This window comes from Anastrepha obliqua, chromosome 1 (assembly GCF_027943255.1).
Source record: "Anastrepha obliqua isolate idAnaObli1 chromosome 1, idAnaObli1_1.0, whole genome shotgun sequence".
NCBI lineage: Eukaryota > Metazoa > Arthropoda > Insecta > Diptera > Tephritidae > Anastrepha > Anastrepha obliqua.
This window is the reverse complement of record NC_072892.1, coordinates 82,388,541-82,411,055: the sequence shown is the minus strand read 5'-3', so window position 1 is coordinate 82,411,055 and position 22,515 is coordinate 82,388,541. Positions and strand designations below refer to the sequence as shown.

The 22,515-nt window shown below is 35.2% G+C and overlaps 1 protein-coding gene across 1 annotated transcript in view; it reads right to left on the bottom strand.

Annotated features, from left to right (window-relative positions):
* Positions 1-1,211: 1,211 nt before the first annotated feature.
* Positions 1,212-22,515, bottom strand: part of LOC129235691 (uncharacterized) — a 54,697-nt gene continuing 33,393 nt past the window's right edge. Inside the window, exons 4-11 of the mRNA XM_054869684.1 lie at positions 20,575-21,188; positions 20,206-20,503; positions 19,536-20,143; positions 18,967-19,429; positions 18,795-18,893; positions 18,174-18,735; positions 17,165-18,036; positions 1,212-4,750 (exon numbers count right to left, since the gene is read on the bottom strand). Of these exons, the coding sequence (XP_054725659.1) occupies positions 3,701-4,750; positions 17,165-18,036; positions 18,174-18,735; positions 18,795-18,893; positions 18,967-19,429; positions 19,536-20,143; positions 20,206-20,503; positions 20,575-21,188 (4,566 nt within the window). The 3' untranslated portion in view covers positions 1,212-3,700. The remainder of the gene's footprint in view (positions 4,751-17,164; positions 18,037-18,173; positions 18,736-18,794; positions 18,894-18,966; positions 19,430-19,535; positions 20,144-20,205; positions 20,504-20,574; positions 21,189-22,515) is intronic.

Below are 22,515 nucleotides of genomic sequence, written 5' to 3'. Positions count from 1 at the left end.
TATTTCTTCGAAAGAGTCAAATGGTTTATGCACACAGCTAAAGAATATTAACGCTATAATTAATTTAAATATAAATGCTAGAAAATGTGAATTTCAAATAATTGCCTAGTTGTACATTCAGAGTGGTTTGAATGCTTCTGTTTTGACATTGGTTTAGTCATACGTATGTTAAATGTAGGTGCTTATATGTTATACGTGTTTAAATACTCATGCAGCGTTCTTTTCTTTACAATTATCTTTTAATTAGAAAATTTCAAGATGCTCGACCAACTACTAAATTTTGCATATGCGTGCCTTTAAGACTAGTTCCTCTTATTTTCTTAAGAACTACATACGTACATACATTTGTATTTATTATGTATTATATGCGCGTAGTATGCATGCAGGCTTCAAAGTTATTACCACACATTCATGATCAAAATATTGTTTATCTTAAATTTAATGATAACTTTAAAAAGTCACTTTATTTTGATTATTGCTATTTCTCGCTTTTAGTAATATATATATTATATATTTTTTTTACATTTAAATTATCATTTCTTAATAATTAAACGCTTAATAATTTTTTAAACTATTTTAAGTCCAATAAGTAAATTACGCGTATGCAATTTATTTTCTCCCTAACCTGTAATGCGTATAAGGAACTTTTTTATAGAGCAAAGTGAAATGATACGTATTTATTGTTATGGTGATAAGGAAAACTAATACAATAAGCGAAATTCTAGCAAACAACAAAATAAATATTAAAGAAAAACTAAGTGTATTATAAAAAAGGTGTAACAATAACGAATACTGGAATAGATTTTGCTTCAATTCATTCCTATGAAGGTCGGGATAGCTTTTAACAAAACACAAGCAAAAAACGAAAAAACAAATATAAATTCACATATTTTTACACTTCTTTTATAATACGCTTAATTTTATTCATTTGCTATATATTTATATGTCTGTATGTATTTGAAAATGTGCATGCTCAAATTCGCAAGCTTGAAAACGGATGCGCATATGCATGTTATAGAATTGTCCCGTGAAAAGGTCCTAAATGGCATTTTGCGAAAACAAGATTTCTCAGTATTCTCAAAGTACGCGCCTGAACATACTTCACAACAACTTTCAAACGTGGTAGTTTTTATGAACTCTTAAACACTGTTGAAATATACGAACTTTTTTTTTGCGCTATTTCTTTTAAAATGCCCTTCAAAGTTTTTCTAAACAATGGCGACGCTTTTTATTCTAAATTGAAACTATTAGGTTTGGGAATAAGTTCGTATTGTTTTTATATTTTCTTTTATTTCACAACGATTTGTTTGCTGTTTGGCAAAAGGTAACTATTCGTTCGATAGAACTGTTTCTGCTCTACAAAACTATGTTATTTGTATTTTTGAGTTATTTAATTTTTTATTAGTTTTGAGGCAAAAATGAAGATTTTCGACACTTGCTCTTCTATGCTTTTCATCGAGTTCAAAAAGCTGCCGAATCAGCCTGCGGCATTTATGAAGAAGGTGTCATAGGTGAGTCTACAGCGCGAACATGGTTTGCAGAGTTCAAAAATAGCGACTTTGACGTCGATGACACGTCCCGCAGCGGAAGGCCTTCTGAATTCGAATTCTTCATCCAAAGAAGATCATGATATGGCTTTGGTGGTACTGGGAGGGCATGGTGCCCTGGGAAATGCTCGAAAAGAATGCCACGATCAATAAGGAGTTCTACATTGCCCAGCTACATCGCATGAATGAGGCTATTCGACTGAAAAGACCTGATCGACATGGTCAAACCATACTATTTCACGAGGTCCCATGTTGCACTAGTCATCAAAGTCGCACTCCAAGAGCTCGAGTGAGAAGTCGTTCAGCTTCTAGCGTATTCTCCGGACCTTGCACCACCGATTACCATATGTTCCGCTCCCTGTCAAACCATATGAAGGGCGTTAGCTTCGATAACAAAGAGGTCTATCAAAACTGGCTCAATAACTTCTTTTACACCAGACCAGACAATTTTTGACGGAACGGCATCAACAAATTGGTCGAGAGGTGGGAAGAAGTTGTAAACAACAACGGCGAATATATAATTGATTAACTTATTGATATAATTATTGTGATTTGTTTAAATAATAGCCTTCGGCCTACGCTACGAAGTTATTCCCTAACCCAATATTATTAAATGTAAATACTATGAGTTTGCGTAAGAAATTTGCTTTTGTTTTTTTATGAATAATTTCCATTTTGATACTGACGCAATTTGCAGCTCAGCTGAATTCATAAAAGTTAGCTCAATTTTCTTTTATGGTCACTTTAATTTTTTTTTATCTCCATGGAATTTTTGTACACTTAAATCTGGCTGCCGTATTGGATGTTCTGCTCTTGTAATAAAATCGCCTTACTTTCCATATTTTTCTGCGTAAAATGAGACATAAAATTGTAAACAAAATCTGGAAAACAATTTACTTTCAATGAATTGTGTTTTCAATAAATTAGACTTTCAATTGGCGGTATTTTCATTTATTTTCAATGAATTGTATTTTTAATAAATTGATTTTTTCATAAAAAAAGATGACTTTATTTAATGTGTTTTGAGCGAATAGTTTTTAAATACGAGGAATATTGTTAATTTTTGCAAGTGGAAACAGACAAGCAATAGAGCGCGTAAAAGTAAAAAAAAAAAATGTCCATCACTCCAAACCATTTTTCGGTATTTATTTAGTAAAAAAGTTATGCAAAAACAAAAATTGATGATTAATTTTGTGCCCCCTTGTACATTCGCTTGATATTTTTGTTTAAAAAAATGCAAAAAATTTACGTTTTTTGATAATTTGACCACAAAAAATATATTTTAAGATATAGTTTCCTCAAAGAAAAATACAATAAAAAAAATATTTTCAACCAATCATAGGCATAGAGATCGAATAGCTCCTAATAAATCAAATCTCAGAAATAAGATTTAGGCATATAAAAATCAAAGTAACCATGATAAAAAATAGAGCCCCCCCCCTTTACCATACCCAGCAGGTGCTTTATTCTTGGATAGGTGAGCTTTGAGAAAATATTAATGAAAACCGCTTCGTTTTGGTGCTGTCGCATAATGTAAAGCACAATTTTTCAGATTGTTTTCAAACATTTGTGTTTTTAACAAATCTTTTTCAATTTTCAGCTCAGCTGAAATAAGTGCTCAATATATGTATGTATGTAAATAAGTATGTAAATAAGGTAGTAGATAGGAAAGAAGTAGTGTTTGGTGGTTAGTAAATATACAAAAAAATACTCAATAAATAATACAAAGTAGCTATAAATAGTTTGTCCAGTTACGATCGTGAAAATTTAACGCACATCAAAATCATTTGGCGTATATCTCCATATTACAGATTAACGCGAAACTCTACTTTTTCGTTTCTTCTTTCACTTCAATTTGCGCAATTTTTACGAAAGCATAGCCCGAACAATTTTTTACTTAAAATCTCGATAACTGTACCTTTTAAAGTTGTGGTACGTACCAAAACAAAACATTCTCCTACACGTGCACGCATGAGCCGCGCTATTATAACATGAAACATTAATTGAAATAAAAAAATAACAAATAAACACAAATAACAAACCTCCAATGTTTGCAAAAAAAAAAAAGTGCCATTCGTACACTAAATTATACAAACACATAACCAAATTACTAAAAAAAAATTATATAGTTTAGAGAACAAATGCTACCACACTCAGTTCAGGCTATCGAAAAATTCCTCTCCTTCGTCCTCAGTATCTGCCCCTTTATTTGCATTTACTTTCTGTGCAATGTCTGCATCATCGACAACGACCTCTTCGCCCCATTGGTCCAGCGCCAAACGTCGATAATAAAAACTGCTGGCGCTACTGGCACTGCGCCCACTCTCGCAAACGATATTTTGCTCCACCAACGAGGAGTTATTACTCTGTTCGTCCACATCTTCTTCATCACCATCCTCTGCCAGCGCATGCTGCATGTGATGTACTTTGAATGCTGCACCACAGCCCAACTCATATTTACTGCGTGTCAGCGCTGTATTGAACCAAATTTGTGCGCCTACAGCCTCCTCCTGTTCGTCCTCATCCTTCTGTTCCCAGCTATCGCTGTAATCGTCACCTTCATATTTTTCTAGGCAACTAACACTCAACGGTTTTCGCTGCCAAACATTCATCTCATCGTTCGCACGCGCATACTCTGTTTCCTCCTTGATTGGGTATACCGTGCGTAAATCAGCGAAAGCAATGTGTGTTTTCTTCTTCTCAACACTAAAATCATCACCAGATATTTCTTCGAGCAGTGAGTCACTAAAACCATAATCAAAGGTGACTAATATATTATCGCTGCCGCGATCTGAACTGCGGAAGGACTCATTCGAGTAGTAGTAATCAAAGCTGGATATGCTGGCTTCCGGTAGGGAATTCATTTTGTTCACACGTTGTTCTTGCAATTTAGTTTGCTCTTCCAACTCATAGGCGCGCACGAAATTATAGTTATCCTTGCTTTTACTTTTCAGCTGTAGGGGTTCTATCAACTGCTGTGGCAGTGGCCGGGCTGCAAAAGTTGTGGGAGAGAGGGCACCACCACCGACATCGACGCCACAATCAACATCATCACGACCATCACCGATAAACGCATGACTGTTTAAAGCTTGGGTGAGCACCTGCTGCCATTGTTGTTGACGCCAGGATGTGACAGGTGTTATCGTTGACGTGGCTTTATTATGATTTTTGAAATTTGGCAGCAGCTCGTAAAGTAGCGAATGCTGTAAACGTGCAAGAAAGGCCAAAGGTTTTGGTTTTTGGTTTTTGGAAAAGAAGGGAGAAAATAGAAAATAAGAAAGCAAAAAATTATTATGCAAGTAGTGGCAGAGTTTGGTGATTAATGAAAGTTAAGGATAGCAATAAGGAGACGGGAATGAGTTCATATTTGTGAATCAGTGATTGGCAACTTATAATAATTTGTGCAACACAAAACGAGTGGTAAGAGGAGAGCTATACAGGATTATAATTATTAATTATTCATTTATGTTCAGAATGTTAGTCACACATATTGGCTATAGAAGGAACGGAAATTATAAATTCATTTACATAAAATAGCTTGTTTATACCGCGCACCAGCTTTAACAAATAAAAACCTCTAAGTTAGTTACTCAAAAAACAAATTTACAAATAAAAGTTTACAAATCTGTAGCGAAATTATAGTGATAGACGCGTGCAAATAACTAAAAAAATCAAAAAGCCATATTTATAATATAGTTCAAGTGGCCGGAGCTCACACATTATTGAAAAAGCATTTCGATCCCGAGTCGCGTAACACAGGCACTGATATAAAAACATTCTTACCTATTTAAAATTAAAAAAAGTGAATATTTTTGATTTATTTAATTAAGCTCACATTGAAACAAATAAATTAGCATTTTATTACCTTGCTTTGCTGAAACTCGAAAAGAAAAAAATGATATTCACAATTCTATAAAAACGTATTGTACCACAGGCAATAACACAATTGCAATGTGGCTATGAATAGAAATCGTATAACTCATTAGAACAGATAAGAAACAATCAACGCATATAACGCATATATTTTATATATTTTAGTATAAGCTCGGGAACTATTTGAAATTTTTACGAGTACACCTGTATGAACTGCACCGGCAAAAAAATCAACGCGCCTTTCGAGCTATTTGATATTTGCACTTCATTCTACCAAACTTCAATGGACCATAAAACTGCATACTGGAAATTTTTCTTAAAACTCTAATTAAAAAGATAGACAATTGATGAAAATGTTTGAAATTTTTTTTCTTAAATATGCACAAAGTTTGAAAAGTGGATTTGTATGGCTATTGCAGGAAAATGAGCTACATTTTTTTGTTTTTATTATTAAATTAAATAAGAAACAAATAAAATGTCAAAATTTGTCAATACGCAGTATACACACATACAGGATTCAAAATTGGCTCTGAAGATTTTTCACTAAAAATAACCAACTTTCTTGTCGACCTACCGAAGTTGATAATGGCCAAATCAATGTTATAATTGAGTCAGTTCGTCATGCATGTAACTAATTGAAGAACCGCATGACTTAAAAGAAGTTCACTTAGCACAATAAATAATTGATTGCATCGAAAGCTGAATTGTCTCGAAACAAGTTCATACTACCAATTAGGTGTAATTTAGTACAAAGTTAATGCGCTGCTTCGGAGAATCAAATAATAAGTTAATCAGTTCATATGTTTACAGTCAGCACTTATTGAAACTGAAGAAAACATTAAAACAGGTAATCCATTAAAATAATTCCACACATGTCTTAGAACTCGAGAACAATAATTAGAATTGTGTTGGTTCGAACTTTGCAATATAATTTTTAGTAGCATTTTTGCCGAAATTCAGATAATTTCTTCATGGTGATACTTTCACTAACAATGTTGGCTTTATATGTTCATCTTATATGTCATCTTTATTGAAAGCAGTGCAATTTTATTAAACACTACAAACCCTATCTATCTTTAAGAAGCCCAAACTGAAATCCTCCACAAAGTTTCAAAAATTAGCGCTTTGCTTCTAATATAAGATATTTAATTTCTACAAAAATCAAATTTTAACGCATTCTGGGCATAGCTTATATCTATTTTTTGTTTGCATTTCCAACACTTTCGCAATGATAATTTTTGGATGTCTCAACCCTAACTTTGAATAGTTACAGGGAACAGAGTAAAAAATTTAGCATTCAATTGCATTTGCTTCTTCAAATGTCCTAATATTTGTCATGTTACTTTTTTTTTTTTGTTTTTTGGTGTGTCTTCGGAAAATTGCCGATATTAGAGCAAAACAATACTAGACTCAGTATTTAAGTACTTATTCGCCGATCTGTGCTATTTCTATTTATTTCCTAAGGTGAAGCCGATATAATAAAATAATGTGAATCGATTGGAGCTGCCAAAGAGAAAGCTTCATGCTTTGTAGAGAGATAGAGGCAGGAGATATGAGGTGTATTGAAGGTTATTATGGAACAAAGCAATTTAAGTCACGTGATCCAGGACATCAATCGTCAAAAAAAAATGTATTTTATAATTTTGAGATTTATTCAATGTTGAAAACATTGACATCGAATTGTTTTTTTTTTATGTAAATATATTCGGTTTTTATTTTAATTTTTTTAGTTTATAGTTATATTTATTAAAAAATACATACGAAGAAAATTTTATAAATTATGGTTCGAAATTTTTGGAAAAAACTTGAAAAACTTTTATTGGCAATTTTCGATTCAGATTTTTATTTGATTCTTTTAATAATAGCTCAATGGGTATAATGGGTCATCCATAATTGAGTTATATTCAAATATATACAGCAAATCAGTGCAAAATACTGCTTTAGCGAAGCGCGAAAAACTAATTACTTCTTACTGTCTAGTCTGTTAATAAAAAAAAAATTGAAAACAATCTGGCATTTTTCAAAACTGACACAATTTGCGTGTGTCGCCACAATTTTAAAGAATAAAATTTTTTTCCCCAAAACTGAAAAAAAAGTTCCCTCAAAAATTTTAAACAAAAAATTTTTTTTTTTTTTGAGATATGATAATGAGAAATGATAAATATATACATAATATATATATATATTGTATATATAAATTTTTTTTTTTTGTTTTTTGAGAAAAATATTTTATACTAAAAACTTAAACACAAAATAAAAAAGAACCGAAAATATTTCACTTTGGTCATTCCTCAATGAAACTTTAGAGCAAAGTCTCTTTTCATAATCTCTCAGCTATTAAAGAAAAAAATCTGAGGGGGCTATTTTTCTAAAATGACACTAAAACAACATTTTTCCCCACAAAAGTTTAACAAAAATTAAAAGAAAAATTGCAAAAAAAAATTGTTTTTATGCTCAAAAAATTATGAAAATGTTAAAAATAAAGATATTTTATTTTAAAAAGCACTATACCAAAATATTCAACAGCGAATAAATCTCAAAATTATAAAAAAATTTTGAAAATTTTCAAGTTTAGTTCTTATTATTCTCAATCCTACAAATAACCAAATTATTAAGTAATAAGTCCATAAGCTTGAGCTGCAGATATTGAACTGCCATATTGCTCTCATAATAATAATAGGCTCATGCCTATACAGTAGGTTCTGTTTTTATGCGGCTTTGATATAGTGCGGTTTTTTTTTTTAATTACAAAATGCATGTCGACCTATCGGGAATTGTACATATACAAGATTCTAAGCCAGCTAAGCAAAAACTCATCACAGATTACATCAGAAATGCTAACCCTACAAGTATGGAACCGCCTGCATAACTATCTAGATCAGACGTGTACATTTCCTCAAGTGACGAAAGTGATTTTACACCAAATCCTAAACGAACGCGCAACATGTGGGTATTGTCTGATTTTATTTCTGACTTAAATTTATATTTCGATTCTGACGTTTCTTAAATAAAGATATAATTTTCAAAAATACAATATTTTGTTTATGCGATTTTATTTAATTATTTCAGATTCATGCGGTCTATGGAACGTATCTATAGTTATAATATGGGACAAGTGCCCTTTTTTATGCGATTTTATTACATTATTTCAGATTTATGCGGTTTTAGCACTTTTGAAACGTATCTATAGTTTTACTATAGAACTAGTAGCTTTTTTTATGCTGTTTTTTTTATGCTGTTTCTTGCGGAACGTATCTACCGCATAGAAACAGAACCTACTGTATGCATTTACCACTTAAAGGTGTTAATGCCAAACTTCGACTCCAAGTGGATAGTTATAAATTCTGAGCTTAAAACCACTCATTACTAACTTCAATTTTCGCCGTATTTAGTCGTGAATACCCATAATTTTTGCCTCTATTACTATAAATAATAAAATGTATTGTATTATTGTGTGAATATTGTTTGTGTTTGTGCCCAATGGCAAAAAATTCAAATATGAGTATAAGATGCCCCACTAAGACTGCCTCTTTACAAATTTCAAACACACTGTTTACCTGAAAAGTTCTTAAACGTAGTCAAGAGATAGACAATATCCGTGGTGCTGGTGCATTCGAAGAAACAGCGCCGTTCGAACGCATCAACGGCGTGTCGGGCATTTCATTTCAGGAATTGCGCTTATGTTATCACCAAAAATACAGGAACTCCAATAGCATTTCCGAACCGTCTTCACAAAACTACCATTTCGGTAGTAGATTATGATAATTTATAAGATGGCCTCCGTGTAATTCCTTTTCCATGACTGCAACTCAATGTCCTCACATAACAACTGTCAAACAATAACGCTATGTGACCAACACCAAAAATGGCGCTAAATTCAAAATGGGCGTTCTTAATAGGGCACCATTCTCCATAAAAAATATACATATGTGTGTGTGTGGGATTGTGTAGGGGATCAAACAACTACATAGGAAAGAAATGCAAGACCAAAGGAAGGCAACAACATTAGTAAGACGAAATTGCGGTGTGTTGTAGGTTGGAGTTTGTGGTTTTGGTGAATTAGATATAAAAGTGCTTTTCTAGCCAAAAACTACGACGCAACAGCGAAACGATTAAATAAACAAAAATAAAGCTTACAATTTTTAGAAAAGTGGGAAATAAACAACCAGCTAAAGCAAATTAAGTACTAAAGTAAGAAAACAAAAACAAAAAAAATTAAGACGAAACGAAACTTACGCGGAAGACTTGCTTGCTTGCTTGCTTCAACAATAGTAGTCGCAAACGTTGTTGTAGTGGTAGTGGAGGGCAGGCGAACAGGAAAACAGGAGACAGAGTAAAGGATATAGTTGGCACAGCGTAAAATGGCATTTGTTGCATTTTTAATTGGATTTTGTGCAAAACAAAATGGACAAAAACAACAAATGCGCAGCGGCAGCCAAGGGTCACCTCCACGAGTTGCAATCAGATTTGTTTGATTGATTGTTGGGTACTTCCTTGTTGTATTTTCCGAAATTATATATGTGCTTCTTTCTCCTGCGGCAGTTGGAGCGTCGCGGCGTTCGCAGCACTTCCTCTCCAGTCTCCGGCTAACTTTGTTGGCGCATTACCTCGTTGTCACTTGAACTAGTGTGGCATTGTTTGCTTGTGTGTATTTGTTGTCGAGAAAATTTTCGGGTTGTTAATTCAGTGCATGCAGTTCGGTAAATTCGGTAAATAACAATAGGTTCTAGTCTTTGAATTTTGGCCACTTCGAGCCAGGCAAGCATTTGGCGCAACTTCTGTGCTTTACTGCCAATTTGGGTCAATACTTTTTTTCTACTTTTCACTTAAAAGTTTACTTTTTACATTCGCACACTTGCTTATTGTTTAGTAGTTGTTGTTGTTTTTTGTTTTTTAGTATACTGAAACCCTCATTCCGTTATTTACTCATATGTTACATATGTTTAAGTGGCATTCGTTTGTTTCGATTCTGGCCATTTATTATGTGTCTTTTGCATGCAACCAGCTATGTATTGTAGGTGTGTACCAATAATATTTAACAGTTTTTAAAAAATAGGTAATTGTTCAGATTGCATATTGGTCGTTGTCGTTGGTGGTTTTGGTTGTGGTGATGTTGTTGTAGTAGTAGCAATAATCGTGGTTTGTGATTGGAGTAGTGGTGATGTGGTGGTGGGGCGGGAACACAATACATATTTCATTAATTCAATCAAATTATGTTTTCGTTTATTATTTTTAGAATTTTTCGTTTTTCAAGAGCGTTTGCCTAATTCTGCTAAGCGTTAAATTAGTAATTGTTCAAACCTTTTACAATTTGTCACGCTGTTATTTTGTCTGCTTATTCACTTAATTAATTTTTTGTTTTATAAATTACCATTATTTTAGACATACGTTTAGTTTAGTAATTTTACAAGCATGCAAGCGGCGTCATGTAAGAGAGACAGACGAAAGTTAAGGCAGGAAGACGTAGAAGAGCAAACATTAAAAAAAGATAACAAACATTTATTAAAAAGTTAGATTACGCTTTTTGGTTAAAATTTATAATTTATCTTTATATGGCATTAAATATGTGCAAAATTTTGCATGAGTAATTTCTAGTTGATGGTGTTGGTCGTTTGTTTTTCTGGTTAAATATTGCTTCTCAAATTTGTTTTAATATTTCTGATTTTTTTTTTAGAATCAACTTTGATTTGTAGTTTTTTTTTGTTGGTTTTGTTAGTAAGTGCAAATTGTATTTTAAATGAACGCAACTGAGACAAATGCGCTGAAATGTGGTTGAGACAATGAAATGCTTTTGCTGCAACTGTATACTGTTTTAGAATGAAAAGCTGAGATCTACGACCATAGAGTGATATGCCTCTGTGGGGTGAAAACTGATTTACCTATGTTATTACTGAACGATATATGCATATATAGTATATAGACATGAATACGATTTAAACTTAGACATTTCGTAGAAGTTTCGATTGTAAGCATGCATTGCTTGTAATTACAAATTTGTGTACTGCATTAAAATCCCTAGTGACAGTGACTTACATTCCCAGAAAGATTGAATATCAGTATACAAGAAACGCATTCATATCAAATCAATTTGGAGCTTCTTATAAATCTACATACAAAAGCGCCCTTACTTCGTCTTAATTGTGCTTAAAATTCCAAGTTATTTGTAAAAACAAAACCAAATTGAATGAAGAAAAGAATTGAATGCATAAAAGAAAAAACCGATCAGGAATAAGGAGATTCAACAATATTGATTATGTTCTCAATAACCTTTGGCTCAGATTAAACTTCCTTGAAACTGAAACTGAAGAAACTAAAGAGCCTTGAAACTCATTTTTAGTGGAAGCAAGCAGACAGAGAATCTCACTTCATTGTATTTAATTGATTCCATTAAAAGGAAAAGAAAGCAGGAAACAAAATGCCTTTGCCCTAATTTGATAGCAAACCTGCGATGTCTGGCAACCTAATCCAGCTCCTAAACGGAAATTAACTTTCGCTAGTTTGAAATAAGAAAATACTATCAAATGACTTTAAGTAAAATTATTCAAATTTCTATTATATTTAACCAACCTTTTAACTACTTAAAGATAACGGCAAGAGTTGCTAGTTACAATTTCGTGGATTGATATTAAAATATCATAAATGTGACTGATATGAATCAAAATTGTGAAGCCAAAAATCTTAACCTTTAAAACCATTGTTTACTAAAATTGATTAATGTGACTTATTTTTCTTAAAACAAAAATTTAACTATTCATTCTGCTAAGAAGTGTGAGTAAAAATGGCTAAATATTTATTCTCGAAAATTCTTTTTAGTGGAATACTAAATTAGAAAAGTTTGCTTCAGCCGTTTTTCGATAGACAGCTGCAGTGGTAAGAGCTAGACGAAATATAGATCTAAAATATTTTGCTTGGACTCCCTTTCTTCATAAAATTATTCTGAGGCAAAGATGCCAGTTTTTGAGCCGAATTCTCATCGTTTACATGACATTTTGACTTTCTGCTTCCACTAGACGAAAACTGCGGCTGTATTTAGTAAAAGAATGTGTCGTGAGAGGTACGTACGCTTCAAGTGCGACTGAACCGAATGTTGAAGGCGGAAGGAGTATTATCTGTATTTGGTAGTACCAATTCTATGTGATATTTAATGGAGTACTAAAATCGAGAAAACTCATCACAGGGGATCGGCATAGAATGCAATTAATACTTTTGAACTGGATAGCGCTCACAGTATCAATAGAAGCACGACAAAGTTATCATCCAGCACGATAACGTTCGGCCCATGTCCCAAAGGAGTTGAGATATTCTTGAGTAAATTGGGGTGCGAGACCCCAACATTATTCCTTCCAACAACCATTTATTTGGATCGATGGCACATAATCTGTCTGATCAGCATTTTCAAAAATGGAATTGAAACCGAATTCGTATGCTATCCGAAAGATGGCGAAAAGTAGTGCTAAACAATGGGCAATACATCGAAGCATAAATATGTAATCACCTTTTCTAGATAGATTTTTCCTTTTTTTAGTGGAAGCAAAATTGTACACAAATACAATAGTAACAAACAAACACCTCTAATAAACACCTCATCGACTTTCAAAATTCTGATATGCATATTATTTATTTTGTATTTAACCTATAGGGTTATTTGAGGAAATATTGATGAAGAACTTTTTTCCAGATGAAAAAATATTCGAGCAACAGGGACATACTAAACCTTCTGTTAGGGTAAATGGCTGGAAAGCGAGGGCCTACTTGTACAAAGAATCAAATTATTAAACCTTAATTATACAGCTGTCGACAAAAAAAAACCCACGCACTCTTTGTGACTATAAATTGCGACATTTGATTTTAACTAAATTTTAATACAAACATAATTCATCATTCATAGTTGATAGTTCATTATCTCAAATCAACGCAATTTTAGAGGCACATTAAACTTTCACTTTATTGTACAAAAATTTAATGGACTAGAAAACTACACAATTAGTGTTTTCTAAAATTCTGTTAAAAAAGTTGGAAATTTTTACAAAATGTTGATGAATTTTTTGAATTTTATAGCAATTTTGAAACTTTGATTTAAAGATCTTTTGTTAAAGCATAAACTATATTTTTATTGAAAAGTACTTAAAACTAAACTCATAAAATTAAATGTCAAAATTTATAACAAAATGTACTGTTTTTTTTTTTGCCGACGGTACATGTTTTCCTACTTCCCGCTACCCACTACATCACACAACATGTGAACACACAGAAGCCAATACAAAAACAACATATGTATAAATTTACTTTTAACCCAATTTACTTTTAACACAAATGCGCATAACGCCGTGAACTTTTGCTGCTTTCAAAGCGGCTCATCATATGCATACTTGTGCCGCTGAATTTATGTATGTACACATTTACACATAAGAAAATAAATAAAAATGAGTTACAAATGAGTGTAAAAAATAATGGCAAAAACATTTGTTTTTAATACACAAAAATTGGTAAGATTTTATTAATTATTGTAATAGTTGAGATAACATAAAATTAAGATGTGAAAAAACAAATATCAAGTTTTTTTTTAATGTAGCATAGCGTATAAATAGCTATAATTCATGTAGATGTGTCACTAATACACCGGCAAGTCTTTAGCTTAATACAAAACGCGCACAAGTTAATATGTATGTACGTAAAAACCCATAAATTTAGTTCCTTACTGATTGTTTCTTGTTAAACGTAATATATATGTATATATAGCATTAAAATTAAGCGCGTACATGTTAAGAGAATAATGATAATATTAAACTTTAAAACGATAATATTGACATTGAAGTTGTAACTAGTTGTTTGTTGTTTTAGTAATTTCATACATTAATTAATACATTTAATACAATTTTGTTACTCTATTTATATTTGCATATGCAATAAGCGGTTAACATATGCCAAGAAAACATTTAAAATATTAATTAAACAAAAATTACAATGTAATATTTTTTCTATACAAATGACTACCAACAAAGAATTGTTTTTGTCGGGTGTTTTATTTTTTTCATAATAGTTTTATTTTAGCAATGCACGCAGAGTGGCTACAGCAGTCGTCTGTCATGCTTTACCTTTTTTATTTTTATTACAGCATGTGTGTGTGTGAGGAGAATTATTTGTTCTTCTAGCTTTTATTTATGTATGGCCGTGTGCGTGCATAGAACATTTACAACTTCTTAGTATTTACGGTGATCACACTGGATTCAACATAAACTGCTAAGGGCGACTTTAGGAAAGAAGTTAAGAGAAAATTATTCTGCGGCTTTCGGAGGGGACTAACAAAACGCGTATCGCTACGTTCCTATCACCAAAAAACAGTATTTTTAACATATAGCGAAATTTAAAAGGAGCTCATGATTCATCATTCTTTATATTTCATATTAAAATCAAAAGCAATTTACACTGCCAAGGAGGTTAAGGAATAACAAACTACGATTTTTACGAGCTTTTGTTGAATGCAAAATATATTTATGTAATTATTGCACACTTCCAGGCGCTTAATCAAGCTTTCTAGGTATTTAATCAACTGGGAGTATGCAGCGGGTATGATTTACCCAAATAAATTCAGTACGTAAACTTGAAAGGTATAGAACCCGATGGGCACCCGGGAGTGGCCAGATTTTTTCGACTTTGAACGTGAACTTGAGCTTCTAGGCGACTTCCTAAAATTTAATTTTCTATCGATTAATGGATATAACCCTTTAAAAAGGATCCTCGAACAGGTTGAAAAAGGTCAAAAGGTTTTAAAAAAAAGTGTGCAACTAAGGGTTAATAGTGCCTTGTAATAAATCGTATTTCTATTTGCACGGAATACAACAAAAAAATTGTTAAATTTATGGCCTGCAAAAATATGTAATTAAGAAATGAGAAATTGATCAAATTAGGCTTTAAGGGGTCACCCAAAGTATTCCTTCCAGCACAAAAAACAAAACAAAAAAAATTATTGAAAGAGCTTTTTTATTTACTATTTTTGCCTAAATGTTAATAATGAAATTAACGCGATCAAATTTCATACCAAAGTTAACCTAAATTTCGATTATCGGATACCCAGTAGTATTCGTAAAAAATCAGGAGAATCAAACGAAGGCGCCTAAAAATCTTGCAAATGATTGAGCCCAATTAACAAAAAACAAACAAATAATGCCGCTTTTATTAGCAAAAAAATGTCTGCGCAATTCTATGCTCATGTAATAATTTTCACAGGCATATTCAGGTAAATTTTCCCAAAGCAAACCTCTTTTACTTTATAGAGTTCAAGGTATACGCACCGACCTCTACCTAACTGATATCATATTGTTTTTCATAAAGCCCATTTTTACCTTAAATATTACAAATGTTGACCTTTCCTTAGGGACATTTCCGATGGGTTACAATCATAATAGAAATCCCTGCTACCAGCGAATATAGTTTATGTACAGTTATCGAAATTGAACAACGGAGCCGGGATTGCATGAGACTAGTTACGGGACTGGAATATATATGTAGATGATAATTTGTAATAATTTAACTTTTTATTAGCAAATACCGAGATATTAATTTTTTTAATTAAAACTCCAATTCTGAAGTCACGAGAAGTCTAAGCACTCTATGGATTTTTATCACAAAATTTAAAGTATATTTTTAACAAAGTTTTTTTATTTCGTATGTAAGACTAAAGAAACGCCAGACGCTAAATATCTTGCTGTGAATCGACGAGTACCTTCTGTACCAAAAAATATGCAACATCTGCGGCATACTTTCAAAAATATAAAGAATTTTGTAGGTAGTTGTTGCAACAGCATAAACTCTCTTCAAAAATATTATCTTTATGAAAAACTACTGCTGGAATCACAGGTGGCTCAACTCTCGGTTTGCAATAATTTTTTTTTTTTTTTTTTTTTTTTTTTTTTTTTTTTTTTTTAAGTTTTATAATGTTTAGCCCAAACAATGTCATGCAATCCACCCACCAGCTGTCAAAATTTATTTAATTTACATTCTAGCGTATTCGTGTATAGTGTTAAGTATGTATGCGTGTATGTATATATGTTGATATGAGTGTATAATACCAATGTGTTTATAAGCTATACCAGCATGATTGTATGTAAGTAGTGATTGTTTGTTTAGGGTATACTTAAAAAAAATACAGGAAAACAACTACAAAATTATTTGATGAGTTAGCACATTTTAGCCATTATTTCAAAACTCCCAACACTTTTAGCTTTAATTTTGTTAAAAAGAGAGATTTTCAATCGTCGTTGATAGCATTAAATTATATTATTTTTATAGTTTATATACTTTCGCAGCACACTGTATACGATGTGTTTAAATATGTATGCATGAGTATGGGGATGAGTGTTTGAATGTACGTATGTGTGCGAGTGTTGGTTAAATTAAAATTTTCTCTTCCTTCCTCTTTTGTTATCGTTATTGATTAGAAGGTTTTCAGTTAATTTATTTTACTTTTGTGGCGTAGTTATGCTATGCGTATTTACGTATGTATTTATGGGTATATGTAACGATTACTAAATGTGGGTATGTAGCATGTAGCTTTAAACGAACCGCGTTCAGCGCAGTAGTACACATGTTTGCTCTTTCATGCTTCTGTTGGTTGATCGTTTTTTTTTTATTGCAAATTGCAAATTTAAAATTTTTAAGATTACTGCTGATAGTTTATCTGTTTTTTTTTTTCTTTTTTTTTAGATTTTAAGCCAACCCAAAAAAGTCGATTTTAAAGTGCGTACCTTTCCACTATCGCTGTCGCTCTGCTGTTGATGCTGCTGTTGGTGCTCCCCATTGCCTGCGTCTTGTGATTGATTACGACTAGCTATGCGCGCACCCATCGCCGAGGCGCTGCTAAAACGGCGTGCTGTCGCACTGCTGTTCACCCCACTTTGTCCGGAAACGGCGGAACTATTGGCGGAAGCATTGCCTCCAGTTGCGCGTCTCAAAAATTGTTGGGCTCCGTAGCTGCTCGTATTTAATTGCATGTCCTTGCGCAACGTTGCATTCAGATGCGCTGCTATGGCGCTTGGCTTTGGCGTGCTACTCACGATGTAGCTATTTGCCGAGCTGGCAGAGAGTGCAGTTGGCGAGCTGGATGTGAGTATAGTCGAATTAGTATTGTTGTTATTGGTGTGTGAGGTGGTGGTGGGTGATGTGCAGGAAACATCACTGCCACCGCCGTTGCTAATATTTGAATGATGATTATGTTGGTGCACACGCGACAGTGAATCCAAATGGCGTACGCGTGAAGTGAGCGATTCACGCTTTAGTTTCGGTAGCGGAGAGTTCTGCAAAACTCTCGGGGACGGAATTGGAGTCGCCGCAGTTGCACCGATCGGCGACTTCGAGGTAGCGTTTGACAAGTGATGCGTCGCCAGCGGTATAGAGGAAGATGTAGAGCTTCGACTCGTATTGGTACTCAGCGACGAATTGTCTTTACGTATGCTTTGTGCGGAGTCGGCGCGCTTCAGACTGTTCGGTGACTTGCTGTAGAGCAGATTACCTGTGCTGCGGCACAGTGATGACTTGCTTGACGAGTTTGAGGCGGCGTAGGTGTGGGTGGAAGGTGGTGAACGACCAGCCGTAGAGGGTCGTCCACTAGGTGGTTTACCTGCGTTGTTAGCGAAAGAGAGAAATATTTCAGAAATGATACGAAAGCGTAAAGCATTTGTTTCCAATTCTTTGTAAATCTTATCGCATTTCAAAGACTATATAAAGTATGATAATTCTAAATATGCGTACACTCACCTGCAAAATATGCCGCCGCTTTACTGCCCGGTAAAGGAATCTTGCTCGGTTTACTGCCAATGCTCACTTTTTTGCCACGCAGCGCATTCTCAAACGGACTCACACCGCCCACACTTGCGCTCATCAGTCTGCTCACCATCGTATGTGCATTTCCAGTCTCTTGCAACTCATCATGATCATGTGCTGATTCCGTGCTGCTACTATGCTGTTGCAATTCATCCATCGGTAGATGCACCATCGCTTTCATGCTGGGTGTGGAGATTTGCGTAACTTGTGGTGCGGGCATTTGGCCGGTTATCGCCATCGTTGTCGTTGTTGTGGAAACTGGTGTTGCCGAACGCAAATCACTGTACTGCAGGGTATCACTAGCGCCACTACCAATGCCACGCCTACTCAACATTAATGTGGTAGAAGCGGATGAACGATTGGTTTCGTAATCGTTTTGCGAGTGCAAATAGGAGTTAGTTGGTGCTCCACTGCTAGGCGTCACCGAGTGGATGCGAGACTCTAGAACGCGCAGTTGCGCTTTAGTGCCCTCCAACTCGATGTTTTTCTCTTCCAGCTAGAAAGAAATTATTGTTGTGAGTTTTCAAATAACTTCAGTTAAAAAATTGATCTCACCTGGAAACGCAAATCTTCAACATCATCTTTTGACTTGTCAAGTCTTTTAGCTAAATGTGTTTTTGACTTAGTCGCCGCATCCAGCTTCTGCATAAGAACCTGTTCGCGCCGATAAAGGTTAGTTTGAAGAAATACTGTTTTGTTTTTTTGTTTAATTTAATATAAATCTCACCTGATTCTGCACGGTGAGCGTCAGTAGATGCCGTTGCAACTCGACCACACTTGTCTCTAAAAGTATCGCGGCGAAACGCTTCGAATCGACCATACGACATTTGCTATATCGTCCACCTGGTGTGCTCACAATGCCATCCAGTCGGCCCAAATGCTGCTCCTGTTGTTGTTCGGACTGTTCCGACTGTTGTCTTTTACTATCACTGCCTGCGCTTTGATGGAATGCAAAATGTACGTCCTCGGGAGGAGTTGCGTGAGATGGGCGCTGATATAGTTGATGTTGATCCACCACCACCACCGGCTGGAATGTATGTTGACGTCGACTTTGTGCGGTCGATAGTATGCTAGTATTGGTGGTGGTAGCGGCGCCTGCTTCTAAAAGCTGCACTGAAGCAGCGCTACCTGTGGATAGCACCGTTGTGGCGGAAGATAAAAAGTTCCGTTGACTCGAATAATCCGATTGACTGAAAAAAGTATATGTACGTATATGTAAATAAATATTACTTTATCTTTTCAATTATCCTCTAATTCTATGTTTACTCCACATAATATTTCGCTTATATCACCCACCTCGATGAACTTTTACTCTGCAGCTGCTGTTGCTGTTGCTGCTGTTGTTGTATCTGCAATTGCTGCACTCGCGCACTCAAATCCAACCTCTGTGCCATCGCCAACTTCAGCTGCTCCTCGAGATCTTTTTTCACGCTTATCAATTCCTCCACTTGATCATTCATTTTGGCCGCCTTAATACGTCCGGTCAATGTTTCAGCTTCCATTTCGGCCAACTTGTCCAACAAGCGATCACGCTCCTTACGTAATTGTTTGATATCCTCCTTGTTGAGGCGCTCTACATGTTCACGGAAAGTTTTCGGCGTGAGGCCGGCACCGTTCACTGTGCTGTGGTTGCTGCTGCCGCCGCTACTTGACTTTGCCAACACCGAAGAACTGCGCGCCACTGGCGAGGACATTTCACTCGCAGCAACAACTGTCGTTGTGGACTCATCAGCTAGATTGTTGTTATTATTACTGCTACCACCGCGCAGATTCTGTCGCTCATACTGCTGAAGCTGATCCATTTCTTCGCGTAAACGATTCGATTTGCGGTGTATGACATCGAGTAAATTTAGCAGCTCGTCATCGGACTCGTGGCAGGAGAGGCGATTCATCGCGGTGGGACCCTGCAGAATAAAGAAAATGTGTAGTGACATACTTAAATCAATTCTTAGATATGCCCACTCACCGTCATAGCACCGTTCGTTGACGAAGCGCTATGGCCCTCCTTCGACGAGCTCGTCTCCGTCGAGAAGCCGGAGTCTTGCACAACACTGCCATTGTTATTCTCTCCGCTCTTTGGCTCCTTTTTGCCGCTGTGCGAATTGCTGCGACTGCGCGTTAGCGACGATGAGGACAATTCGCCGGCTACGACGCCTGCAACGCTACCAGCCGTGTTCGCCGCTGTTGCAGCATTAGCTAAATGTGTGGACGGTTCTTTTTGCGAAATTTTGCGCTTCAAGCGTATACCAGGCTCCCACTCGCGTCTATGGAAGAAAAACACACAAGAAAGTATTAATAAATTCTGATAATTCTAATAAATTAATTCAACACCCACCTCGACACCAATGACGCATTTGGCATGCCGCTACTGCTATTTCCATGAATCAGTGTGTTTGCTCCCGACACCGATGTGCCGCTTATCAGCGCACCACCCGTCGTTATCGTTGTGGAAGCAGCCGACGACGAAGACATAGAGGCCATTTTATGTTTGAGGTCTGGAAAAGTTTCAATGACCAAATCACGAAATTCCAGCAGCGCACCAACTTCATGCTGCAACTCTTGCAGCGACTTTGTCTGCTCGCTTTGTATGTGATGATGACTACTACTATGATGTAGCGGATAATTATTGCTGTACGGCGTCACCGTGTGATGGCCAACCAAATTCAGATGAGGATGATGTGCATGTAAATTGGCGAGGTGTTGCTGATATGAGCCGACAACGGTGACTGTCGGTGCACTGCCGCCGCCAATAGCAGCGGTGGAGTTGCTGCTGCCGTTGGGCATGATGTGATGATGTGCAGCGCCAATGCCAAGTGTACCAATACCGCTGCTACTGCTACTACTGCTGCCATTCATAATGGGCAGACAGTCCATGGTGCCAATAATTGCGGTTGTTGCTCCGAAGCCGCTATTGTTCGTAGGGCAGAGCGCAAGGTCACAAGTGTCATTCTATAAATGAAGAAAGCAGAAAAAGTTTAGTTTGATACTCGTATGTGAATTTTATTTTACGATAGCAATATTATTTTTTTCTGGATGTATGTATGTACATATGTATGTTTCTCCATAAAGTTTATAGATAAAATGGAATCAATTTGGTAATAGAAGATCACCATTTTTGGTCATCACATAATCGTTTCACTTAAGCCTTGCCAGCAATTACAGCGTTCCACGGCTTTTGTCAACACAAACACCACCTACGTACCATTTTTTACATAAAATTGCTAGCTGCTCGAGCAACCAGCAACTCAACAGTTAGTCAACCAACGAACCATCAAATCAACTAACCAGCCAGCAAATCTACCGAACCCTGAATTCCAACGCGAATGCGTTGCTTGCACGTTCGCCAAAGAAATGTAGGTGCGAATGTGTTTATGTGTGTATGTAGCAGCTGGCAGTGGGTGTTGCCGAGCTAATTTTCCAGAGTAATTGGCAATACCTACCCTATTTGTAAAAAATAAACAGTTGTGCGTCTATCAAAGTGACAAATATTACTCATGTATGTATATACCTACATAGGTGCATATGTATTAGTTAGCGAGTAAGTTAGCTTCGACAAAATGCGCCGGCTTGATTAATAACTCAACACGTTTTTCAGTATGTCAAAGACAAATTGCTATTTTTGTATGAAATTTATATATATAATGCATAAACTTTCTACTTAAAACCAAATAAAATGCATTGCCCCTTACACTGGTGTGAACGTGTTTGTATGAGTATACTATATAGATACCAGCAGTCACTCTCACTTTCAATTAACCTATTCATCAAACCCGAAGCCAAAGCCGATCAACACATTTCATTTACTCAATTACGGCGTGCTAATGGTAGTTAAGGCCGCCTAAGAAATACTGGAAAATCGTTTTTACAGGCTTGCAATGCCAAGCAGTGACACAGGTATGAGTAGAAATGGCGGGTAATCTTAACGGATTGCAAAGATGAAATGTGCATATGTAACTGTGATGACAAGCACTTTTGAAGTTTTAATATGCACACATAAAACATATTGGTATATTTGTATGCAGTCAGCAATGTTATTTTTTATTGTAAAAATAAATTAAAGTTACGATTGATGACATTTTAGATTCCCCTCAAACTCTTACAACACAGCGATGCCAAACCGTTGGAATTTTTCTCTTTTATGGTGATTTTTAATTAGAAATTAGCTAAAATTAGCTCGAATTGTAGAACAAAAAATGCGAATTTTGAAAGAAAAAGAAAAAACAAAAAAAAAGAACTACAATCTTGCTGTTGAAGAAATATCTCTTGCGTACAAAAA